Raw genomic sequence first — 27,013 nt, forward strand, 5'->3', positions numbered from 1 at the left:
AGAGATTCTCTGATATTTCTCAAGAACTGACAAGTCTGTTCTCTCTCCAGGGAGGCTTCAGAGGTGCTTCCATCTTCTCCAAGGGGTTCCTTTAGGTCTGCCTTACATTTTGCTTTGTAGGGTACCATTTACAGCACACCACTTTCCAGTGACACAAGGGGGTGCAACTGGGAAGCCACTTCTCCAGGTCCCATGGCAGTGGCACATCAGCTGCTCAGAGCATTGCTCAGTAGCTGCTGCAGGATCCCACGTCAGCTGCGCCCTCCCAGGACTTTGTTATATGACTGCACTTGACAGTAATCATGCCAGAGGAACTGTTAGTACCATCTTTCTTTCCTCTCAGCAGCAGCAACTTATTCCATAGGTATTTCACAGACTTCAGTGGAGCGACACACTCAGTCAGGTGTGGCAAAGGAAGCATGACAGAGGCTGGCCTGGTGGGACCTGCAGAGCAAAGCACTGCTCAGAGATGGGTGCCAGAAGGCAGGTCCATGGCTACCAAGCACAGCCGGGGTTTCACACAATGCTGCTTTCTCTGCTTATCCAAAGATACATCTGACATTTTAGTGTCAGCAGCTGAGCAGTGACAAAGGCCCTCCAATTCTTTGTTTCCCCTAATGATCTTTGCACAAATCATTCCCTGCAGTAATTCACCCTTTATTGCAGTTTCTGCAGCTGTTTCAGGTCAGGGTCACTGTGAATTAAAATTTTCATTTGTCACAGAGAAGGAGATTAATTTCTGCTCAAAATGGTGCACTTACATCCTTCCCTGGTGGCCCCTCACGACCAGCAGGACCTGTCACACCTGGCTCCCCCTGCAATTCAGCAAAAAGGGAAGAGAGATCAGCTCAAGGTCAAATTCAGACCAGTATCACCACTATAAGTGGTATGGGGTTTCTGCAATTTGTGACTAAGCTCAGTGAAAACTTTTTTAAAGGCAGCAAAAGCCTTGTTCATCTTAGATGACATGAAGCTTATAAAAATAACTCAGAAATATCTCCTGTAAGTGATGCACAAGGCAGTGCTCTGCTTTCCAGCAGATTATTTGCTACTGCTACTTCAGGCACTGAAAACCACCAACATGCTCATGATGCAGAAGGTGTCATAATGAGGAAGAGATTAGAACTCCAGCACTGGATTTTTCACATAAGCTTCTGCAAGCAGAGAATTTTATTTCCCTGTAAAAAAGGCAGAATTAGGTAGAAGAACATTCAGTTTTGTATTCCCCCTTTTACACCAAGGACCTCCAAACAGAGTGGAGAACAACTTTTCATGCAGGACTTGAGGCTTGGGTTTTATGATCCACAGGCAACTAAGTCAAAGGGACATTTCTATTCACTTTTCTGTAAGTTTTGTACTTGAACTTTTTTGCACTTCTTCAGCATTTGTGGAGGAGAACTAGTACATGTCCAACAAGTGCAATAGAGTTCCTCATTTAGCCAGCATTTTTACCAGAAGGATGTGCTATGGAGGCATCCTTGAGGCTTCCTCACAAAGGACGATCTCAAAGGGAGCATCAGAGGATTCAGCTCTACCAGCTGCCTCACTTTCCCCAGAACTAGAAGTTCAGCAGAGGGAATGAAGACAGCTGCTGTCATTTTTGTGCCATAGATGTGGCCCATGGAATCATAGTGGAAAACAGGCACATGAAACACTGCCAACATTTTTGCCTACTGCCTCAGAAAGGGCAACTCCATACAATCTTTCTCCAAAGGATCGTGCATGAGGTATCCGTTACTTACCCGAGGACCTGGGGGACCTGTATCTCCTCTCTGTCCTTTGAAACCCTACACAAGGGAATGAAATCAATAATAATGATGCATGAAACACTTAAGAAAACTCTAGCTTGAATGTTTATTTAATAATCTTTCCAGTTTTGCCAAAGATTACTGGGGACTGGTCAGCATGGAGCAGCTGTGTCCCAGGGAGTAATGAGGCAGGGCCACATCACAGGAAAAGCTTTCCATAGCTCCTTACACTGTAAAGGCAAGGCTCTGGTCTGTGTATCCCTGGTGTGACCAGCCTATATTATTTAACCCTAAATTTTACTGTCCCCACTCTTTCAGAGGACACGTAACAGAGAACACGAGGGCTACAGCTGTGACTTCTGGTAGAGAGGTGTAATGAGGCTACATGCTTTAATTTCTAGGTAAGGGATTTAATCTTCTCCAAGTGTGAAGAATTCAGAAATGTCTGTGTTCTACTTTTGTTGCTTATTTAAGTACTTATTTAGCCACAATACCACGAGTGGTTATATGTTTGCATCAGTAAAGAACCTCATCTGCCCAAGAAATGCTCCCTGACTACAGTACAGGGGGTTGAGTGGGTGGAACCATTCAGAGCAGCACCCACCGGTAATCCTCTGGCACCCTCCCGGCCTGGGAGCCCTTGTTCTCCAGGCTTTCCCTGTGGGAAACAATAATGTTCACGTTAGAGAGAGCCCCAGGTCTGTCTCTCTGCTGTAGAAGACTTCCCCCTCCTCTCCCTTAGACATAACATCACTGAGAACTGTGATGGCCCAGGGTTTGTCCAGCAGTGCTGGAGTCTGAGTTTGCAAGGAGAACAGCAGTGACAGAAATTCCCAAACACACCTCAACCTGCACTGTCACCTGCACTCTGAGGCCCTGAGGCATTTTACAGATCAGGACTGGTGTATGTTTGCAGTGTCAGAGCTGCACCAACACCTAATCAGCACATGCACAATCAACATCTGCACATAGAAATTGGGTGGTTTGGTGCAAACACAAACTGTCTGCAGCTGCTGTGACAAGCACTCCTCTACTCAGCAGTTGTCCTAATGCCTGGGAACTTGGCTCTTCCCAGAACCACTAAGTCCCATTTGACAAGTCACAGAAAGAGGATGGCAATGCCTGATACTTGAAGTATGCTCTTCGTGTAACACACACAGTTGCAAGAAATAACATTCACTGCCAAATTTATTAACATTTCCTTTTAGCTGAAAACTTCGTGGCACAGCTTTTTTCCCTCAGCAAATGCAAGTATGGACTAAGTAGAGAAAATCAAATATAAACCCTCTGATTCTGGGCAACAGAACTGTCTCAGAGAAATCCAGAAAAAAGCTTCTTTAAAGACATCTCCTCTAAACTTTTATGCCCCATAAACTTCTATCAAAAGGATGGATCACAATGTTTAATGTTAAAAGACAACCTTCCTTCTCTGCAGTGTTTAAGGCAGCTGTAAAAGTGGAGTCACTAAGTTTTAGTGTATTTATGGTAGATGTAAAAGTAAAAGAACCCAGTTTCTTTTCAAGATTGCTCATGTGTCATGCTTATAAATCGCTCAAGACAATACAGTCCTTCTGGTGTTAGAAACAGATGTGCAAACAGGCTCCTTGTTCCCCCTAAGGAGTCCATAGATAGGCAGCTCTACAAACAACAACTGGATGCAGCTTCTGATTGCCTGAGCAAAACAGTTTTAAATTACATTACCGGCTCCCCCAGAGATCCTGGTTTGCCATCTTTGCCATCATTCCCAGCAATTCCCTGTTAAATGAAATGCAAAACAGGGTAAAAGGAAGCGATAAGGATGGTTGGTGGGGTTTTTGTCAGTGTGAAAGCTCTACTCATCATGGCATGCTTGTTTGCCTAAACCTCCAAAACCCTCCCTACTTCCATAGCTCTGTTGTAAATCTCTCCCTGCCACACCCCTGTGACAGCATAACCTGTTTCCCTTTCCAATATGGCAATATTTCCCTTTTCGCCAAGGTGAGCACTCCAACAATCTTAAATCAGGATTCTAAAACCAATTGTTATAAAACATTGTAATGCCATTATCTTCATTCAGGTAGGCTACTTTACAGTAGAACTATCTCTGGCTCTATCCTTATGACAGATTAAAAAACTCCCAAAATGTTGTACTATAATCTTTTCCAGAAGAAAGGAGTCTATGCCCAAGGTGGACTTGAACTAGAGTCAGTGCAAAGGAATCATTTTGTCTGTGGATTCAGATAAAGTTTATATCCCAGTCTCTCAATCCTTTTGCCCTCACACTGGAGTTATAAGTTGATTTTTTGCTCTGTATAAGAGTATTTCTTTCAATGAGGAGACAGGCAAGGAACAGACCTCGTTCACATTATTATTTACACTTTGCTTTAAAGAGATCAAATACAGCATCCACACTGTCCTGGACCAAGGACATTGCATCAGCATGATAGACACCACTACAGACCACATGTGGCTTTCAAAGCACCTCAGAAATGTCACCTCTTTGTTTTACACACCTGTGTGTGCATGAATAATTTAATGTACTGAATTAGAAGGAGCTTAACCACACTCACTGGAAGTCCAGGCAGCCCTGGTGGGCCCTGTGGACCTGGGGGACCATCCTTGCCCTGGAAGGAAAGAACAAACACCACGGGTCAGGCATGCTCCTGAGAGGCTTCTATCAGATGAAGATTTATCATGACAGGGGACAACTGTGAGAAGGTGTTCTTGTGTCCCATGTCACACAGTCTATGAGGTTCCCTTGAACTCCTTCTAGTTTAGAATAGATGTCCCTCTTTTCACATAAAAAATTCAGTATTATCTACGAGTTCCTACAAATTGAGAAAGCACTGAAATCACTGGTAATTTTTTCCTGAACTATATTTAATATTTCATCCTTAACTTCCTGGATGAGGTGTCCAGCCAGGAAGCAGATGTATATTTTATATCTTTTAAATGAGTAGTTACAAGAAGTGCCTCTCTGACCGTCCCAAGAAGTCCACAGGACTGGACAATATCATCCCATGTCTTTCACAGCATCACAACCTTATCATCCTTTTGAAATGGAATTTCAGCTGTCCTGTCCCTCTTGTCTCTGGCCTTTCTGCACAGAGTGCTCAATGATTTCATAACAGTCATCAGAATGACCATCACTGTTCACTTATGATGAAGTTCAGGTTGTGAAACTGCTCTGCAAAAGGCACCTTGTTCCTTAGGAAACCTTGCTCTAGAAATTCATCACAGAATGACACAGTCTTAAACTGTTCCAACTCAACAGTGTGTATTCTTTAGGGAAGGTTCATTTTTAACTTTTCAAGCTGAAGTTAGCATCAATCAGATTACCTGTCTCTCCCAGGGTTTTCTGATGCATTACCATAAAGTAGCATCTGAAAATCCTTCAAATAAAACAGCCCAATTCTTCATGGGCTTCTCAAAGGTTGTATCTGTTACTGGTATTTTTGGTGGTGCCAGGAAATGGTGTCAGGCCCCAGAATCTGAGCAGTCTGTGCTGTGATGTCCTTCAACAGGTTGCTGGTTATATTTTGATAATCCCCACACAGAGTTCAGATATTAGCCTTAGGTTATGAAGCATCCTAAAATATTTAATAATCCTGCTCTGGAGGCTGAGAGATGTTAATAGCAAGGACAGAACAGACAAGAGGTATAAAAATCTCCATGGAGGTCCCATGGGCTGGATTATCCTCTGGATAATTTGGAGTTTCATTTGGTGAGTTAAAAAAGTGCTAGAACAGTAATCTGTGTTTATTTATGGAGGTTCTACTTGCAGGCTGAATATTTTGGGGAGCTTTCAAAGGACATTACATAGTTGCCAGCTCAGCTTTACTTCACAGACCTAAACATAGGTGATGCCATGGTGAAGCACAGAGCTTAGAGCTTACCATGTCTCCGGGGTTTCCTGCAGGTCCTATTGGTCCTGGCACCCCATCTGATCCCTAAACAAAATAAAGTAGAAACAATGTGAATAATTAACATATTTTGTATGTTTGTCAACACATTCCCTACCATGGCTGGCAACTCTGGAGCTTTCTTTAATCACTCAGCTCAATATTCATTCCATTTTTTCATTCACCACTGAAAAGCAGTGCCAACCTCTGCACTCAATCAGCCTCCAAAGCCAGAAATAGTCAGATATTTGAGTTTGGTCTTGGCTCTTCCTTCTGAAAATAGGAGACAAGTAGGAAAAAGCCAATCATGACGAAAATAACTCTGAAGAACAGCAATTACGGGAGAACAGAAATTATGAAGTGCACTCTGTGGCAGGCAAACTCCTGGAGCCACGTGTCAATGCAGACAGAGGGAAAAGTCAGCAAAAGGTGAAGAACAAAATTATCTAGGAGACATCACATTTTGCTCTGTTTTGACAGGCTCAGTTTCACTTTGCACATTTCCTTTGGCTGTGAGTGTTCAGGAGGTCTCACAGGACAATTTTAAGTGTTTTATTCCCACTAGTATAACTTTCTAGTTGTTGCAGTATTAGGTTAATAGAGACACAGCAAATGTGTCTGTTATTAACTTTCTCCTAAAATAATGCTCATGGGAGCTCAAATGACCCATGAAACAAGTCCACATGTTGTCCCAGCAGTGAAGCATCCAACGTCCTTTAGGCACTGCTACCATCTGAATATGGGATTTTTAATCTAACCCCCCTTTTCTAACAGGTATGTCCTGTCATTTAGTCAGTGCAATGTGAATTCAGGCTGTGCTGATGCCCAGAACAGATGGGTGGCACATCCTCAGCACAGCAGAGCCAAACTGCACTGCAAGCAGCAATATGAGCAGTGATGACTTTGGGCAATGAAAGGTGGTTTGGAGAGAAAAGTCCTTTACTCAGAAAAAATCCCCAAACTTGAAGGGATATGGAGATATCACCAGCAGGAGAGCCAAGTGATTTCAGCCCTGATTCTCCACTGTCACCCTTTTTTAAATACAAGAAATCACAACTCTATTCATGGAGAGAGCAGAACTAAGAATGAAGAGGACTGTGATGGAGAGGGGCATGTGTAAAAGGCCTTTTAATTCAAAAGTAACTCACACAACATGAAAATTGGAGAAAATCCAGTCTCATACCACTGTGTAAAATTGAGAAGTAAAATGCTCTTAGATCTGCTAGTTCTAGACTAACAACTTATTCCACATACAGGAAAGCACCTATACATGTACTAAATAGTCCCTATGGAAGAGTTTTCATCATCATTTTGTGTTGTATACAGAGAGTAACTGAAGCTTAGAAACAATTTACAGAATGAGCTGAAGCAATCAGTGGAAAGTGGCCTGTTGCAGCGGGGATACTGCAACACGCATATATCAAACCAGGAGTCCCGTGAAAAAGAAATAAATATATACGGACGGATTCTTGCTAGATGTTTCAGAGATGTTTATTTCCCCAGCCGCATGGCCGGGCTCTGCCGAGGGACTCTTACAGTCGGGGCCCGAGCTGCTTTGCCCGCGCAGGGGAACACAAACCAACCAATGGGGAACGAGGCTGAGCAGGGGCAGGGAAACCCCGTGCCTCCCTCAGGGCTACATGGCGCGGGGGAGGGACCCCAACATCTCACCCGTTTTATTTTAATAAAAGGAGAATGAAGACAATTGGATAAACATAACAAGAACAGTTTCAAAACAAAACAAGCCACCCTCCTGAGTCTTTAAATGTCCAAACAAATTCTGTGGAACATCTCAGGGCTGACAGAAGGGAGACAGAACTCTCTGGACATGCCTGTGGGGAAACTGAGGCAGGAGAGGGTTTAATTTCTTTCCTCCCCCTTTTCATCCCCCCATCGGCATCGGAAAGGGATTTTTGGGGAAACAATTGGCAAAGGCAGGGGTTTGTGAGGGAAACCATGGATGAAAAAACGGATTGGGAATAAACTGGGGATAGGGTAAACTTAGGAAAGGGTTCATATTGGGTATAGGGTAAAAGGGGAAATTAGGCTGTGGGTAGGGAAATTGCTGGAATGGATATTGTTTATAATTTTGTGCATAACGGCTGCCTTTGACGGGAATACCTCCAGGCCCAGTAACATTCGCTGCTTGTAAACCCTTCTTTCCTTGCACTATATCAAATTGAACAACTTCCCCATCTCCTACACTTTGCAGGTAATTTTTAGGGTTATTCCTTTTAATGGCAGTTCTATGGATGAATAAATCTTCCCCTGTATCATCTCGTGTTATAAATCCATAGTTGTTTTTCACATTGTACCATTTCACAGTTCCTGTGACTTTCGTTGCTAGAACGTCTCCTATCACGTGCTTGCGTGTCTGTCGTGGCTGCTGGTCCCGCGTGGCCGCCGCCTCGCCGACTCCGACGTCTCGGTCAGGCCCCCGCGCCGCGGCCGCTCTGCGCTCTCTGCACGGCCCCGCTCCAGCGCCTGTCTGGGCTCTGCACGGCTCCGCTCCGCAAACTCCACGCTGCTTTGAGAGCGGCCCCGTTTCGGCTCGGCGCTGCACTGCACAGCTTCTCGTGTCGCTGTGGAAACCGCCGCTTCTCCCTGCATAGGGCTCTCTGAGCCGTATGCACAGAGCGGGCTTCCACGCTGACCTCCGCTTCCTGGCTGCTCGTGGCCCACGGCACCCATGGCGCCTGCGGCATCGCTCCCTCACTCGCGGCCGCGTGGCCGGGGACCCCGAGACAGGGATGGGGTCCGCGGTAAGGCGCGCGCTCCCGAGGGGGCCGGGCGCATCCAGCGCAGGCACCTCCGCTGGCACGGCTGCAGTCATACACTCCTGGGGTGGCCGCCACGCGGTCTCGGCCACGGGAGAAGTATGATCTTCTGCTTTAGGGGTAATGGGATCATACAGATGCTCCTGAAGAGCGTCACTGATTATAAAGGATCCACGGAGAGCTTCTATCGCTAGTCCATCCCTTAGCTTATCACAGATCTCGTTCCAGAAACACTCCTGAGAATATCCAGGAGGTTTGATATCAAAAAGTAAGTCTCGAGAAATATAGGGGAACTCTTTGAAAAGCCAGATAAAAAAGTGTTCAAGATCTCCCGGTTCCAATACTTTTTTGTTTTGTTGTTCAAGGATCCCTTTTACTTCTAGATACATTTTTTTCTGTGGCTCAGAGAGCCCCATTTCCCACGATTCTTCCATAGTCCAGATATGCAATAGCAAAACAAAACCAAGAAGAGGAATCCAAAGTTTCCAGGGTTTACTCACACAAATCAGTCACGGGGATCGTTCTGCCCGCAATCTTCCACCATATGTTGCAGCGGGGATACTGCAACACGCATATATCAAACCAGGAGTCCCGTGAAAAAGAAATAAATATATACGGACGGATTCTTGCTAGATGTTTCAGAGATGTTTATTTCCCCAGCCGCATGGCCGGGCTCTGCTGAGGGACTCTTACAGTCGGGGCCCGAGCTGCTTTGCCCGCGCAGGGGAACACAAACCAACCAATGGGGAACGAGGCTGAGCAGGGGCAGGGAAACCCCGTGCCTCCCTCAGGGCTACATGGCGCGGGGGAGGGACCCCAACAGTGGCCAATGTATTAAATAGAAATAACCATGAGTAGGGAACTCTATCACACTCAGGGGATCATTAGGAACCCACTGGAAAATGCAAATTCAGTGCACAGACAGATGGGAATGGTCCTTTCCACCACATGGAGCTTGCAACACCCTTTGTTAGTAAGAAAACTACAGGACCATCTTTGCAACAGAGGAACTTACAGGTGGACCAGGGTTTCCAGGAGCCCCTGAGAAGCCAGGCATTCCAGGGTGGCCCTGCAGAATGAAAACAGAGACATTCTTTATGTGTTAGTCACATATCTACTTGTATAAAAGTTAACTGGTGATTATTGTGAGGTAACATCAAAATGAGTCAGTGAGAGCTGGTTGTAAGGAAATAAAGAACCCTGGCTTTTTAAAGTGAAACCTTGGTTTTCAAAGCGTGCATTTCAGAAATAACAGAGTTAATTTCAGGTGTACTTCTTTCAATGTTTATTTTAGTCTATGCTAATGGAAGATGAGAGCAGATATTGTGGAATTGCACAAGACAGGAGGTCAGTCAGGAAAACAAACCTGTTTAAATGTCCTACAAAAGTCATTGAAGAGGTGCTGATTTGCACCTTAAACCAGTGACTCAGCCCTTGGCAAAATTAACTATGAAAGTTTGCTCTACTTTAAACCATCCTCATCTTTCCTATGGCATCTCAGTCCCTCCTCAAAGAGGTCCTCCTTACATTCATCATCTAGGACAAATAGAAACACTGGTTTCTTCAATCCAAAGACACCTGAACTCCTGGATATCACCCAGGGATTACCCAAGGAAATAAGTAAGGGTTAGGTTACGTAGAGAATTCAATGCATTCAGTCTAGAGGTGAGGAAACAGATGGTACTGGGAGGTTTTTATTGGAGATGAGGATGGAAGTCTGTGGAGGATTGCTCTGGTTCCACTCTTGAGCATAGCTTGTCAGTGATGAAGAGCTCCCATCTTCCAGCTCTGCCTCTGAGAAGGGTGCTCTTGTACAGGCATCATAGGAGTTACTGATGAAGGAACAATCACAGTGACAGCACTGGTGGAAAGCACACTCTGCTTTTACCTGTTCACCTTTTTCTCCTACTTCCCCAGTCATACCACGGTCTCCTTTAGCACCCTGGTAATAAAAAAGAGCCACTGAAAGTCAATGAGATTCAATGTTGTGACAGCTTTTTGACCTCTTTCATAAAGCACTTGGACATTCAAGAATAAAACTCAAGATCAGGACTGAGCCCTCCTTGCCCTCCTCTTAAATTCTTCTCTAGGCTTTCACTACCAGTGCTGGAGCCAGGAATGTATGTGGAAAATGGCCTTTGAGCAGACCCAGCATAACTGGTTTTTAATGCTTTATTCGCATACTCATAAAGAGGAATTACACATCCCTAAAGAGCAGGAAGGTTGTTAGAAACTCCACTAAATCACACCTTGATAAGGAATCACCTGGCCCAACAAAGGTGCCCACATCCTTCAGGAACAACAGCAATAAAACCAGCATTTCTAAGGTGCAGCCAGAAAATTCATACCCAGAAAGCGCTCCCCTCTTCCTCTTTCTTTCTCTTTTTCTCTTTTTCTCTTTTTCTCTTTTTCTTTCTTTTTCTCTCTTTCTCTCTTTCTCTCTCTTTTTCTTTCTCTCTTTTCTCTTTCTTTCTCTTTCTGTTCTAGAGACACAGGATAGAGACAGCCAACTCAAATGTCCCTGTCTGTATTATCAGTGCTTACAGTGAGACAGTGAAAACTACTGAGGTGATGGTGAACAAGGTGTGAACAATGCACAGAGCAATAATTAATTGCTGGCCATGGAAATAATACACTGGTTTACTACATGGGAGCTAGGAGACAAGGGGGAGAAAGAGGGTTGCTATTTATTAATAAAAGAGCTCTAATTCGTATGGCAGAAGGAATGAAGCTGCACATGAGCAAAGATCTGCAGTTCTACTGCTCTGTTTCTGAGTGGGATGTAACAGCTTGGATGGTGTTGGTAAGGACAATATACCAGAAAGTCAAAAGTGCAAAGCAGTTTGGGTCTTCTACTGCAAGGATCCTCCTAAGGTATGTAGAAAAGAGTCACAAAGTCTGTGTTTGCTCCTTCCCAGGGGTCTTACAATACTTCCTATTTTGCATTTGCGAACTCTTTTTATTAAATTCAAGTTAGACTACTTATCAGGTACTTGATTTTACTTTATGCACATGTACAATTTGAAATTTATCCTGTTATTTCACCTAACCATCCATTCTTGCTGCCTAAATCTCTGGTTTGTCATGACATATAAGAAAGGAGCAGATGTGGTATGTCTCAGACTGCTTGGCATTTCTGCCTGTTATTGGCTTTATGGGTTATTAATTCTCTTGTAAATTTTATCCTGGAACATACTTTCATTTCGATCAACTCTATGTTTACTTTTGAGATTGTGCTGCTCTCCCCACCACACTTTTAATTGCAAGATATTAAATTAATTCATGAAACTATTAGCTTGTCCTGCACTCTAAAAAGTGCAAATACAAAGATGTTAAAATAGCAGGAGCTATTTTAGACAGTAAGTCAGTAGTGAAGGGATGTCTGGAGGAAACTGTGGCCCATCATTAAATCACCTTATCTCTCTGTCCATTGATTTGTTTTGATTTATTTCACATTAGGCAGTTTTAATTGTGGCCAGGCACTGGCACTGTGAGCAGACTGGTGACAGCCCTCTTCATAGGAAATGCTTGAAATGTGACATTATTGGAATACTTCAGACAAGGGAAGTTTTATGTTGGCCTATGTCCCTGGACCACAAGGCAGGACCATATAGCTGAAACAAGGAGTACTTCCTATAACACGTTTCAGGAAATACTCGGAGTTTGTGGGTAAGACCACCATGGCAGATGGTGTGTTTGGAGCCCAGCAGACCATTGCATCAGTCTTAATTTAAGTGGTTCCAGCATATAAGATTCAGAGAGGAGAGGAACAGGCATGGGGGCTACTTCTGAGGCTTTAATTTCTTCCTCACCAGATTTGAGGTAAAATTTACTTTCATGTCTTTATCCACCATTAGAACACCAATGCAATGAAATTCAAGATCAAGAATCAGGCCCTTTAGATGTGCCTGCCTGTCTGTGTGTGAACAAAGGGAGGGCATAATACACTAATTAAGTGAAAAAATCCCTCATGCCATGGGCAGGGACACTTTTCACTAAACCAAGTTGCTCAAAACCCCATCCAACTTAGCCTTTAACATTTCCAGAGATAGGGCATCCACAACTTCTTTGAGTAACCTGTTCCCAAAATAATTATTGTGACTAACTAGCCACAAGTCAGTTTTCATTACACAACTGAAGAAAACCAACCAACCTTTGGGCCATCGAGCCCAGGTGGGCCTGGAGGACCTCTGGGACCAGCAATCCCCTGCAATGCAGAAGAGGTAGAGGTAAACACTAGTTTAGTTCAGTGACTCCACAGGCCTCTAAAAAGAATTCAGCAGGTTATTGATGAAAAATAAGTAAGACTGAACTGTCTTATAAGAACCCGTCTATTTCATATTAATAGAAATAATATTTCATATTAATAGAAAAACAAGGTTACAGCAGATCTGAGGCGTGGTCACTCCCTCAGCTCTTACCATTTTCCCATCCTGGCCATCTCTACCTGGTGGTCCTCGAAGACCTTTATCCCCTTTGAAACCTGGGATGCCTGGCAGTCCTGGTGGGCCAGGAGGGCACTCACTGCACACATCCTGGAAGAGGACATGGAAAAACACATCAGCAATAGGCTGCAGGCACTTAGCAGACCACACAGACACCCACTGTGAATGCAGCACTGTGGTGCTGGTAAAATGTATAAATCCGTGCGGTTTACCTCAGGATCGGGGTGAATTTGCCTTAAAGAACCACAATGAGGGCAGTGTGAAGCACAGTGAGGGTCAGCAGCTGAGCTCACACATGCTCCCATGGGAAGTTTCCTATCAGTTCTAGGTCCTAACTGGTCATCCGGTATCAGGAAACTGTGGAAAAGCTGTTCCTGATGGGAGGCCAGGGAGACTAGCAAGACTATCAAAAAAACTACTGGTTTGAGTCTACAAGACTACTAGAAAACTGCATCTGTTCCAGTCTGAAAGAGCTGAGTTACTGTTTAGAGGGTATAATTCTAGGGGAAAATCAGGTGCAGCACAATGTCAGAAAGGGTTCTGCAGGGGAAACTCTTCAGCAGCCAGCTTGGCTAAGGACAACTCATCCAATGAAGTTTGTGAAGACCAAGTGAATGTCACAGTGTCCTGGCCAAATTTTATCAGGGAAAATCACTACCTCCTCCTTCCAAACCTCTTTGAAGCTTCATCTCAGTAGTCTTTACATTTCAACTATCTTCAGGAAACTGAATCCATGTATGACATTTCCATTTCAAAGGCAGACTCCCTCCAGCAATAGGGGAGAGAATCCTGCTCATAAGAGAGAGCATAATACAAAACAGATCATCAGGTTGAGAGTCAGGAATCTCTGCTACAACACCCAACTCTGTCAATGATCTGTTGCAAAACTGTAGGGTGAATTGTCTCTCTGAGTCTCAGTCGCTACATCCACGTTTATCTACTTATGATGTAAGTGCTTGAGAAACACCCATAACAGCAGAGCCTTAATTTCATCTGGGATTTCAAGGTGCTGCTTTCTGAACCAAGCACAGAGTGAAAAAATACCAAGCAGAGAAAATGCACAAATGTGTTTAACCATACTACAAGCAAAGGAAGAAAATGAAAGGTCATCAAAATGACATCCTGTACCCAAGAATGAGTCTCTTGCTCTTGTCCAGATCAAATATCCCAAATACCTTACAGTGAAACCTCCAGAACCACACTGGGCTCCACAAAACAAAGACAGCTCTTCAGTGAAGAGTAATTTAACAGCAGCAATCTTAAAAGGGTCCTTTGGTTAATGTGGTTGGTGAAAGAAGGTAATTTTTTAGTTTGTTTTAATCAATAAGAAAAGATTTCTTGCCAGGTATCAAGATAGCTTAAAAACTCTCAACTCAGCCCATTTAAATCTGCAAAGATTTTTCAGTCAACACCTATCAAAGACTGACTAATTTCTCAGACAACTCTCTATATGGAGAGTAATGGCAGACAGATTATCACTTTTGAAACACAGGTACTTCTGGGGTTAATTACCAGCATCTGTTTAGATTCACAGTACAAACTAAATTTGCACCCACAGCTACCCAAAATTACTCCAGTCAGTGTTGATGGTGTATGTGAAAAAATCCAGCATTTTATTAAAATGGTTTCCATTTTCTGGTTTAGATAATGCAACTTGATAATGTTTATTCCTCCTTGGGAATGCATGCCTCAGAAAGAGCTGAGAAAGTCTCAGAAATGCTATAGAGAACTTTGTAGATCATTTCACGGCTGGGGAAAGGATTTTGATCTCCAGTGTGAGTTTGTGTCCCAATATCAGTGCAAGTGGGAGACTTGCAAGTTTTGAGCTTTGAAAGAGTGCTTATAGACACCTTTTGCACTTGTAGTTCAGACACTTTCTCATCACAGAGCATTAGTCAGGTCTGAATCAAACAGAAATAAACTCCCACCCTCATCAAAGGCTGATTACCTTTACTAGGAGATTTATATCCTCTGGAGTGAGCAGGGGTGGGGAACCCTGTGGAATGAGATTCATTATTTCAGGCCATTTTAAGAGGCATCAAGACATAAGAATTTTTCCTGAACACGTGAGGAGGTATCTTTTCAGCTTTTACTGGCTAGCGCTCGTAGTTCAATGCCTTAGAAAGCCTCGAGCAACCCAGAGAGGAAGCACGGGCAATCCAGCATTTCAGTAGCTCTAAAATCGGTACCTGTATCAGCTGCAAAGCAAATACCATCAGCAGAAGCAAAGAGGGAGACATACAGCTCTTAGCCTGCTTAATTTTCTGCAATTAGAACCTTTCAAAAGAAACAGACGACAAGAGACGTCCGCAGAAAGAGTCAAAGAGCCAACAGAGGCAGGGCCTCCCTTGATCTTCTCTTTTATTCGGAGAAGGGGAAAGGGGAGGACTGGGGGCAGACCCAGGGTGAGCGGCCAATCAGACACTGCTGCTTAAGAGTTTGAGCTACTTTTGGTTTTGCCCGTGCTTAGAACAAAGGAGCTCAGAGCACATGGCAGAGGCAAGTGTCTTGGGGAGGGGAAGCTCAGAACAGGCAGCAGCAAACATGCTCATGGATTCTCACTGGTTTTCTTTGTCCTGCCTAGGACTCACTGGGCCAAACTTGTACTTCCCACCCCACTTTACCAATGCACTTCATCCCACCTGAGTTGAGTTCTTGCTGAGGGTACTGCACAGTAGTGCTAAGGAAGTGCCTTTAAAAAATTTGGCTTTCATTTACATTCAGACTATCCAGTTATTTTCATACCATTCCAAAGCTTTCACTAAATCTTTAGTGTATTTTAGTGTTTTTCCCACTGCTCTGCTGGGAAAAGCAACAGTGGAAAAGCACCCAAGTGCACTTCTGAGGTGAAGTGTAGAGGTGGAAACTGAGTTAAAAGGAAGATGTAATACAGAAGTGAAGTTACATACAGGTTTTCCAGGAGGTCCTCTTTCCCCGGGATTTCCAGGTACACCCTACAGATCAAGAAAAAGAAAAACATTGTGAAATTATTATACAATTACAATTATTATACAATTATTATACAAAATAACCCCCTGGTTGCTCCTGCAGTCTGCTGGCACAGGCATCTGGACACATTTTACTTTCTGCTGCTGAGAGCACTGCTCCTTGCATGTGACAAACAGCAAACTCCTCCAAATATCTGCAGCTTTAACATCCTCTCAAACTCTTGCTAAATTCATTTGAGTCACACAGAGATTAGAATTGCTTTAGTCTGTCTTCTGGTCATAGGAAACACTATGAACTTCAGTTGCTGAAGTATGAGGCTTTAAATCTTGGAAGGCGCCTGAAAAAGGCAAAATAGGTTTGTTTGTTGAGGTGTAGTGGTATCACTTTTCATGAGATGAAGGCACAGAAATTACCAGCATTCTCAGAACGTTATGTCCAGAATGGCAGGATTAGGAAAAGAAACAACTGCCGCCCCTCAGTGCGCAGCTCTTCTGTGTCATTAGCGAGGAATTAGTTTGTTAAAAACAAACCAAAAACAATGTCTAAAGATTATTGTAAAATATTTTCATAAAGTAATGCTCACTTGGGAAACCAAATCTTTTGAACAAGACTGTTGGTCACTGTTCAGATGGCGACAGAAATCTGCATTGTGAGGATGCTTGCAGTGGTGTTTGAAGATACTTGGTGACACTTCCCCAGAGCATTCTCTGCTAAATTCCTGTATCCCCCTGGTCCCTCACCCTGTGTCATCACTCAAGCAAATGCACATTTTATTCATATTAAGAACCTCAAAGAGCATACAAAATTCACCACATACAAAAGCTGTCCCATCTGATCATTTCTGTTTCTAAAGGAACAGTTTCTACCAACCATCTAAAAGCATCTTATTCATGTTCAGCTTTGTTGATTCTGCAGCAGGTCCCACGTGGGGTTTTCTCTGGAATGGTTCCAGATTTGCCACCCAGGATGTTCACAGAATCATAGAATGGTTTGGGTTGAAAGGAACCTTTAAGACCATCTACTTCCACCTCCTGCCATGGGCAGGGACACCTTCCACTAGACCAGGTTGCTCAGAGCTCCATCCAGCCTGGCCTTGGACAGTTCCAGGGATAGGGCATCCACAGCTGCTCTGGGCAACCTGTGCCAATGTTTCACCAGCCTCACAGTAAAGAACTTCTTCCTAATTTTTTAATTTAAACCTACTCTCTTCCAGTTTGAAGCCATTACCCCTTTTACTGTCACTCCCCTTGTGTGGCAAGAAAAAGGTTAAAAGTGGAAGATTTGGCAATGAGGGAAAAATAGAGTTGCTTTCACTCAAGATGACCTTGCAGCTGGAGGATGCTAAGAATATTCAGTGTGGAAAATTTCACATGTTTTGTTTTCTTTGGGTTGTTTTCTGTCAGTCTTGAGAAATGGAGGTTCTGTAGAAGATAACAGAATGCTGTAAAAAACTTAAAAGGCATTTCTCACAGGCTGGGGCCTTCCTGCTGGGAGGAGATAAGAAGCTTGGCAGTTTACCCTAAGTGCTTTTTGCCCCTGCTAAGATGGAATAAGCTTAGCAGTGTATGTGTCCCCATTCTGCCAGCGTGGTAATGGAATAAATCTACTCTTTACAGTTCAGCTTTGGATTTTGGCTGTCTTGGTTACCTGCATATACTCGGTTCTCACACCTTGTCAAAAGTCCCTCTCCATCTTTCTTGAAAGCTCCCTTCAGGCACTGGAAGACCACAAATAGGTCATCCTAAAGCCTTCACTCTTCCAGGCTGAACAATCCCAGTTCTCTCCACCTTTCTTTGTAAGAGTTGCTCCATCCTTTCAGTTGCCTTGGTGGCCTCCTCTGGACTCACTCCAACAGTTCCATGTCCTTCCTGTGCTATGGGACCCCAGAGCTGGACACAGCACTGCAGGTGGGGTCTCACCAGAGCAGAGCAGAGGGGCAGAATCCCCTCCCTTGATCTGCTGGCCATGCTGGTTTTGATACAGCCCAGGACTTCATTGGCTTTTTGAGCTGCATCAACATCTGGATGCTGATCAAGGTCCAAGTAGTGGCTTTCAATCAGTCTAGGCTCAGCAGGGACTACTCTTTGAGACTATATGATATTTCCATCTGGAAAGTTCCTTTAAAATTTGGTCAAATGCTTAGCCAGGAAGGGCACTGGGTGTTCTTTCTACCACCTTGTCTCAGGTTAGTCCATTTTGCCAATCAGTTCACTGTACTATTTACACAACCAGATGGGGATGTGGGGATTAATGACTGAAGTGTGCTGTGTGTCATGATACACCACTGTTACAGCTATAGGGCAAACTTGAATTTCATCTTTGAGTCTCACTTACTACTTAAATTCTGTATGTCTTGCTAGAGGAGAGAAAAAATGGGAAAATATATTGATTATCTTTTCCTATGTCCACATTAAACGCTTCTGGGTGAGCAACAGTCCTTCAACTACCTTGACTTTCTAAGAGATGAAAATTAAACACAAACTAAAGTGAAACTAAAGTGGACCTAAAGTGGAACTGAAGTCCTTTTTTGCTAAGGAGCTAAAACTTCTGCAGGTGAGAACAAAGAGAAGATAATGTCTCAAGGGTTAGCTCACAATTCTCCACAAATGTCATTCTAGGGAATTGAGTAAATATAAGTAAACATTTTAGTCATTTATAGCTTTGCTTCTTCCACAGAACATCAAGGTGAATCCAGAGGATTGTGCATTGTTCCCAAAGTCCCTTCCCTTTCACAGATGCTAATTGTCAGGACTTGCTTTTGGCATCCTCTCCACTGTGGTTCTCAGCCACTTCTGCAAGTGGGAAGAGGGATGGCTAAATAACAATTACACAGATCTTATAGTCCCAGACCTGCTTTGTTCAGGAAGACTCACACAGAACTTGCTTTAAGAAGTGTGATGCAAAGAAAAAACTTGAGCCATGATAATAATTCTGGATCAGAAAGCAACACAGAAAAGACAGTTCAGAAATGTCTTTCATGCTGACTGTAGCATAGCTATAAATACATGCCATAGGGCTTGCTGAGAGCCTTCTGCTTTGGGATCTGAAATATGAACATGGCACTAGCAGTGTAATTTGAGTATTTAAAGATCTTTTAAAAAAAGAATATAGGAAAAGACTTCTTAGTTATGTGAAAAGACATGCAAGAAGAGAGTTAACAAAATGGAAATCCTTGGAAAGGATTAAGCACAGATATCATACCCAATGGTATCAGACTGCCTTGAGACAAAAAGGGATGGACCTGTTTCCTTGCATGCTATATGATGTGGAGCTGGTCATGTTTCGAACAGGTTGGAAATGAGACAGGAAAAGAGATTAAGCTCTGTGCCATGGCTGATAAACCTGAAAAAAACACTGAATCCCCAGGAGAAGTCAAACAATTGAAAAGTACAAGACTGAAAATGGAGAATGCCTTTTGAAGAATGCTTCTGTGAGCCAAAATGAAGAAACCAGATGCAGGGTGATGGCACTTCAGCATGATACATTATCAGAGAACAGGTCAACAGAAGCAAAGTCAAAAGTAGAGGAAATATTGATGGTCTGTAGAGGCCTGGAGTTAGAAAAGGCTGACAAAAAGGGACAAGCTGCAAATATAGAATCACAAAATATCCTGGGTTGTAAGGGACCACAAAAATCAAGTCTAGCTCCTGGTCTTGCACAGGACAATCCCAAGAATCACATCATGTGCCTGAGAGCATTGTCCAAATGCTCCTTGCATTATGTCAGTCTTGGTGTTGTGACCGCTTGCTTGGGGATCCTGTTGCAGTGTCTGGCCACTATCTGGATGAGGAACCATTCCATAATATCTAACCTAAACCTCCCCTGATGCAGCTTCAGATTTCTCAGAGCAGAATGAAAATGCTAGAATGAAGTCATGGAAGCTAAATCTGCATCTGACAAGTTAATAGGGGACTGAACTGGAAAAAAGAAAGCCAGAAAATTAAGAAAAAAGAAAATTAGTCTGACCAAAAAATTGCATGGCACTGAAAAGAAATGAAGCTAACATGACGTGGGAAAATGCACAGTCCCAAATAACAACCAGTGTTGGAAAGCTCATAAAGTTTGAAGACTTTCAGGAGCTTGCAGCCAAGAGTGGCTGGCACAAAGTAGAATATCCAATGAGTGGTACAGCACACCAGTACAGGGAAAAGATGTCAGCCATGAGAAGGTGTGATGTATCCAGAGCATCAGTGTGCAAAATCTTGACACACAGGAATGGTATGTAAATGGGAACTGATGGAAAGTGTGCTGCTGATAATGCTGAAAAACAGTATTTAGCTTAGTTGGTTGGCAAATGGTGCTAGTAACACCAGGGTTGTGGGTTTGATCCCCTCATGGCCATTCACTTCAGACTTGGACTTGATGAGCCTTGTGGGTCCATTCCAACTCAGAATATTCTGTGATTCTGTAACCAAGAAGAAATTAAATGCTGGTGCATTTAATAGGCAAAATCCTGTGATAGGTAAAATGATGCTCAGATAAGTTGATGCATGTGAAAATACTCAAAGATAGTCTTAAAGAAACATAAGTGTACAAGGGAAGTGCATAAGTGACACAGGCATATGGTGTGATAGTTCTATTACAAGATGGAAAATTAAACTTGAAATGCAATGTCTTAAATCAGTTATAAGTCACAGGAATAAAGAAACAATAGAAGGGTTAATAAGTGTACTCTGGTTTGGGGTGTAAGTACCCTAAAACAAACACAAAGGCTCCTTGGAACTCTCTTAACTGTATGGGAAAATCAACCCCAGAACAGCAAACTCTGCTTTTCAAATCTAGTGGCAGTAATGTATGCATCCACAAAGGGTCTGCAATTATGAAAGCAAGCACAGGAAGATTAACTTCCCAGTAATGCTGGAACTTAGTTACCATAAATAATTAACCTAATTAAAAAGTGATTAATTCAATGTTTATGTTAATTAAAATTATCATAATCAAAATACAGAAAGAGCCTATTAAACAGGTGCCCTCACTGCTAATAGGGGACTAAGGGAATGCCTCATTCAGATTGTTTCCTAATATAAGGACACTAAATAGGTGTGTTGAACAGAAACGTTTTATCTCCCATCAGACAGTCAGGGGAGAACAGATGATTCCCAAATACGTAGCTGGCCAGAGAGTGTCTGCTCCTTTGGGAGTATCTGGTCAAGGACCTTTTTGAATTCAACTAGGGAAGATAAAGAAAAAGTCATCAATTAGAACATCAAGGACACAAACCTGACCAACAAAAAAGGATGGCAGTGATGGGAAGCAAACCTGGACATTCACACTAATTGATGAAGGCATGTGGAAATATGAGGAGGCTTATTCCAGCAAGGTTACCTCATCCAGGACCTTGTCAACTGGGAAATTAAGGGGAAAGGAGGAAATCAGAAACTAAATTTGCCAAGACACTGACCTAAGCAGAGGCAAATCTTGTCACTCGCAGTAACTGATGGGCTATCAGGAAACCACAGACTGCACTTCCTGGGAGATCAATCTGGACCTTGCAAGTGGTAAGATTCTAAACTGGGGGACTGTGAACTGGGAGGGCTGAGGGACTGATGGAGCTGGGGAGATGCATGAGGGGTTGTGCAGGGGAAGAGAGAGTAACAAACAGGGGGGTAAAACAGAAAAGGGTACAAAAGAGGCTGGTCATGTGTAACATGGAGCTGGCTGGTGCATTTGTTTGGCTGAGCCCTGCACCTGCCCACCATGGTTTGTCCTGTTGCCTTAAATCTTCTTATAAACCTTTCCATAGAATCATGGGATGGTTTGGCTTGGAAGGGACCTTAAAGATCATTTCATTCCAACCCCCTGCCATGGGCAGGGACACCTTCCACTGGACCAGGTTGCTCCAAGCCTTGTCCAACCAGGCCGTGAACACTTCCAGGGATGGAACAACCAAAGCTTCTCTGGGCATTCTGCTCCAGTGCCTCACTACATGCACAGTAAAGAATTTCTTCCTAATACCTAATCTAAACCTGCACCTACCAAGCTGAGAGACCTCATCTGCAGCGGCTGGAGGAGACAGCACTGCATATAACATCATTTAACATGTAGAAATAATTTTTATAATTCTTAGACTAGGAGATTGGCCAACTTCTCTGACAAAAGGCACTTAAGACTACACTATTTTAATGCTTGATACAGGAATACTGCCAGGTTAAAATGTGATTTGGATTTTGTTTTTTCCCAAAGCAAGAGAAAGTAATTTCTTTAAGTGACTGAGGTCCTTAAAATAAGTGCAATACATAGTAGTTCTGTTACGGAAAAAATTAGTCATATTATTGAAAAAAAAAGACCTAGAAAAAAGTGATTTTCAGGCTTTAAGAACTGGAGCTTTGGTTACTCAGAAAAAAAATGAAAATTTAAAGACAAGAAAATAACTTATATAAAAGAAGAAAGCATGTCCCAGCTTTCTCCCAAAATAAGAGAATTTGTAGGGATTTATGGACATAATGAACTCTAGAGGACAAACAAACAGAAAGGCTTTTGTTAAGAGGAACAGAACAAGGCCAAACCAGCACAACTGTACTGTAAAGCTAGGCAAGTATTTTCAAAACCTAAATTTTGATAAAACAAGTCACTGTCCTGAGTGATATTCGATTGAGTATCCAACAGATATTTCAAAATGTGACCTTGGGCTATCCCCAAAAAGTATGACACATGCTTTTAGGGGACTAGAAAAAATCTAGACTATAAAAAAACCCAATTTAATCACCTATGGGAGAGAATTCTAGCCAAAGCTATTGCAAAAGAAGTATTGACTCTTCCACCTCCCCAAATGCAGTTGTAATCTGATTTGCTTTATCAGAGAACGCAACTTATAGCAGGCACTTCCACAAGCATCTGGTGAGTTTGCAACTGAAAAAAATAATTCAGAGTAACTTAATGTATGCAAATGTGATTTAAAAGAATTTTCTGTCTCAGAAAGAAACACGGAATACATTTGCAAAGGCCACAGCAAAGTACAAGACACTGAGGCAAGTCATTCAAGCAATTGACACTGCATGGATTAGGAGTTGCATGGCAAATTCCTATTAGCAATTCAAATTGGAGTTCTCCTATCCAATGATATCCTATGTGAACACAGCAGAGTACAAAAATGGACATGTTTCAGAGGTTACAAGAACACTGCATTGACATACAAGAGTGCAGAAGCAGAAAAAAAACCTCCTTGTGCTAGTTAAATAAATATAGATCAGGAGATAAATAGAGATCAGAAAACTGCAAATGCATGATCTTGTCAAAATAGGTTATCTCTGCTGATGCACCAAGAAATGTTAGAATGTGCCCTGTACCTCCATTTATACCTCCTGAAACACAGGTAGAATGGTTTAACAGGTGATCAAACAATACAGAAAGGTCCTAAAGGACATACTGAATGCAATTAAAGCAGTGAGTGTAATAGAGAATGTGCTTTATAAGTAACCCAAAGAATGGTTGTGTTTGGGTTAAATCTCTGCAGGGAAAAGAAAAATGTAAAGACCTTAGAGCTGCATCTCCAAGAGCTGACCAGTCAGCACTGATCTGAGCAGAGCCAGAAAGAGACTCCAAAAGGATGCCTCTGGCACTTCCCTTGCACAGTACAGCTCCAATAAACCCATCTATCCTATCTCGTGTTCAAAACCTCTTGATTAAAAATCTCAAACATCTGAGGCAAGGTGACAAGTTCTAGAGACAGGAAGCAGGACACAATCAATCCCAAATCTCTGGCTGCTCAGGGACACAGGGTGATGGAGGCAAAGGACCATTTCAACTATCATGGGCTGTGGAAGAATACCCTGGCACAATCATTTGTCTTGTGACAAAGTGCAGCATCATAGTATCTTAAAAGGGTTGGGGTTGGAAGGGACCTTAAACATCATCCAGTTCCAAACCCATGCCATGGGCAGGGACACCTTCCCCTAAATCAGGTTGCTCTGAGCCAAATCCAACCTGGCCTTGAACACTTCCAAGGATGGGGCATCCACAGCCTCTCTGGGAAGAAAACTAGACCTTCTTCCCACAGGAGAGTACCCCCTTTAGGCCACCTGATGGATGTCAATAAAGCCACACTAGGGTTGGAAATTGCTTGCAGTGGAGTTGGTGAAAACTGGTACCCATTTCAGACATATCAGCATCATGGAGTAGCACTGAGAAGGAGAGTTACAGAAGGCCACTTCCCTCTTCCCACAGTCTTCCCTCAACAGGCACAAATCCAAAGATCAAGCCCTTCAAAATCTTCAGAGCCTCCTTCAGAGGACTGGTTTCCACATCACAGAGGAAAAAAATTCTCCTCTTTCTCATGCAGCACTGAAACAGAACCAGGCAGAAAGAGGGGCCAGCTTTCCAGCTGGGAGTCTGCCACGTTCCTCTCTATTCCTCAGTTCCATGACTCACCCACTGAGACAGCAGGAGGACAATACACCAAGAGGTTAAAATGTCCTCAAACATGCACAATAGCAGCAGCAAAATGAACTCATAAAGAACTTCCTAACAGCTGTGACCCTGTTTTAACAGAAATACTACAGGCTACTTATCTCAGTGAATTCTAAGAAGTTCCTAGACAGCCTAATTACCATCCTTTTCCAGTGTGAGATCTTTCCCTGGTGTATGCTGCCAAGTCCCTTTTCCAGTGTCATTTTCAAATGTCTCAGTGGTGAAGCCCACTACTTTCCTTGAAGCAATCCTCCTTATTCCAACTATTTTCCCCTTTGACATCCTAAGTTGTAAGAGCTCCACTTTTGCAAATCATTTCCCTTGGACAATCCTACTAACAATCAGTGACTGCAGTTGATTATCAGCACAAATTTTCAAGGAAATTAGATCCAAGCAAATTTCTTGAGCACTTACACTTTTATTTTACTTACATCCTGGCCAGGAGGCCCTTGTGGTCCAGGGATACCAGGTACACCACGGGGACCCTGGTAGGGAAAGAATAGACAAACCCAGTAACATGACTAGTATTTATGAGGTGCTTCTTAGCTGAAGAGAAGAAATTCTTAATTTAATAGTTATTGGTGGAAAAATTAACCAGCACCTACACAACTATGCGAGAGTTTAAGAAAAAAAATTACAGCTCACATTGCACTATCCCAGTATCAGTCATTTCTGTGCCTCAAAGGACTTCACATGCATCACTAAAGTCAAGCTTCACATACACTGATTGCAGAAGTAATGACTCTTTATAGGAGGCAGGTTTTTGAACAGGGAGAAAACATGACTGAGCACAGGAGAGCACAAGAGAAAAGAAGGTCCATCTCCTCAGTTCCAGGCTATCACACTGGCTAGGACTGGCTGTTGAGCTGGAAATTCATCCCAGTGCCTACTGAAACCATGATACACAGTTGTTTGCTTCACACCAATGGATTGCATCCTTGAAAAACTGAATGTTGAGGGACTAAAGTGTGTCTGGTTAATACTGAAATCTGTAAGATTTAAGTAAGACCAATGTTTTAAAATGGTTTATTTTAAACCTTTGAGGCCTTGGCTATAAGCAATGTGCCTTGAATTATGTGCCTTGAAATAATTTTTTGAATGAAGGGAGAAATGAGTAACTCATTTCTCTTGTAGGACTATTGACACATAAAGAAAAGTTGCCACCAGGCCAAGACTCTTAATCAACTCTTTTTCACAACTCAATATTGCAGACAAGTACCTGGTAATACACAAGAGAAGTTCCCTTTGGAGGGTCAGCCCCTCTGTGACCATTCCTTGAGCAAAACCAAACCAGCTACACATGCCCTCATGAAATCACTGGTAGAAACACATTCAGTGTGGCTGTCCCCTCCCCAAAGAATGTGGGTATAGCTAGAAAGACATACTGTACCAGTGACCCTTTGTCTCCTGGGGGTCCCACAGGGCCCTGCAAACAGAAGAGACACAGTAATCAAAACACTTAAAATTTGGCTGACCAGGGTGGGTCCTGCATTCAGGCATTATTCTCTGCACTGTACTGTGTCCTACACTCATGAGTGTGGGGGTGTGTGCACTGCCTGTGCCCATGGACAATCCATGCTCAGCCTCACTCCTGGCTGGGTCTGCAAACACAGAACCACAGCACCCACACATCTCTTGGGCTGAGACAGGACAAGCCTCCCAGGTTCTGAAGAACACTACATTCAGCTACCTCTTACACAAGAAAAAACATCCCACAGAACTTCTGTGCTCATTAACTTAGGTCAAACCAGGGGGTCCAGTGGGCTTGTGCATGCTGTTTGTTTGGGGATGCAACTTAAAAATGTGCAGCTGAGTAGAGTCAGTCACTGGAAGGTACCCACTTCTATAGGAACACCACAGAAGTAATGCAGTACCATATCCAGCATGGGTGAATTGATCTGGTATTCTAAACACACCCTAAACAAGACAATAAATTGACTACCACTATAACTCCTCTCCTTTTGCTTTCTATTTCAGGAATAGTAACTCACTAATCCTCATACAGTCCTCCATGAAAGACACCCTAGTACTGTGCTAAAGAAATGGCTAAATGCATAATTTAATATCAACAGGGAAAGGCAGGGCAAGATTGAAACCTTTCTACTTATACTGTGTATGCACTCATTGGGTAACTTCAGCATAAACATGTGAATTCACCCCAATTCTCCAAGCTGTCTCCTCCCCTGTTGGGAATAACACTCTGTTAATGCTCAAGTTTATGGCTAAGGGTTATGTAAATTGTAACTCAATACTTCAGCAGATAAGGTAAAAAAAAAATCCTAATCTATATATACTTTTTGTGCAGGGAGCAAAGCCTGAGAGAGGTTAAGGGCACAGGAGGAAACAGGGTGAGAATTCCAATTAAAAAGAGTTGTTGGCTCTCAGCTCTGAAGCTGAAGTATTATAAACACAATTTTGTCACATCGCTAAAAAGGGTAGAGGCTGACACCTTTAATTCAGTGTGTAATATGCACTGAAGCAGCTGCACTGATTTCATTCTAGGTTTTTTTTTACTATGGGATTCAGTCTTTGTGACAGTCTGCTAGATTCAAGGTTATACAAAGTTTTTTTTCAAATTCCAGTCTTTGCACTGGAGCTGAGGTTATGATGAATCTACAGTGGAAAAAACCACCATAATCTTGGTTGGGTTGGTTTTTTTTGCTTTGGTTGGGTTTTTTTGGGGTTTTTTTTTAAGTGTTTAATAAAGCAAATTAAATAAATAAAACATATAAATTGAGAATAGTGTGGTATGTAGGTGGCTACACATCCTGACAGTGGGCAAATAAAGAAGACAAAGAAAAAAACAG

At 42.9% G+C, this 27,013-nt stretch overlaps 1 protein-coding gene across 1 annotated transcript in view; it reads right to left on the reverse strand.

Moving 5' to 3' along the window:
- Nucleotides 1–27,013, reverse strand: part of COL22A1 (collagen type XXII alpha 1 chain) — a 200,630-nt gene that overhangs the window by 21,028 nt on the left and 152,589 nt on the right. The window contains exons 41-54 of the mRNA XM_069005532.1: nucleotides 25,597–25,632; nucleotides 24,638–24,691; nucleotides 15,761–15,805; nucleotides 14,800–14,847; nucleotides 12,828–12,941; nucleotides 12,560–12,613; nucleotides 10,295–10,348; nucleotides 9,422–9,475; nucleotides 5,624–5,677; nucleotides 4,298–4,351; nucleotides 3,450–3,503; nucleotides 2,353–2,406; nucleotides 1,743–1,787; nucleotides 762–815 (exon numbers count right to left, since the gene is read on the reverse strand). Coding sequence (XP_068861633.1) covers nucleotides 762–815; nucleotides 1,743–1,787; nucleotides 2,353–2,406; nucleotides 3,450–3,503; nucleotides 4,298–4,351; nucleotides 5,624–5,677; nucleotides 9,422–9,475; nucleotides 10,295–10,348; nucleotides 12,560–12,613; nucleotides 12,828–12,941; nucleotides 14,800–14,847; nucleotides 15,761–15,805; nucleotides 24,638–24,691; nucleotides 25,597–25,632 — 774 coding nt within the window. The remainder of the gene's footprint in view (nucleotides 1–761; nucleotides 816–1,742; nucleotides 1,788–2,352; nucleotides 2,407–3,449; nucleotides 3,504–4,297; nucleotides 4,352–5,623; nucleotides 5,678–9,421; nucleotides 9,476–10,294; nucleotides 10,349–12,559; nucleotides 12,614–12,827; nucleotides 12,942–14,799; nucleotides 14,848–15,760; nucleotides 15,806–24,637; nucleotides 24,692–25,596; nucleotides 25,633–27,013) is intronic.

Source organism: Aphelocoma coerulescens, chromosome 2 (genome assembly GCF_041296385.1).
Source record: "Aphelocoma coerulescens isolate FSJ_1873_10779 chromosome 2, UR_Acoe_1.0, whole genome shotgun sequence".
Classification (NCBI taxonomy): Eukaryota; Metazoa; Chordata; class Aves; order Passeriformes; family Corvidae; genus Aphelocoma; species Aphelocoma coerulescens.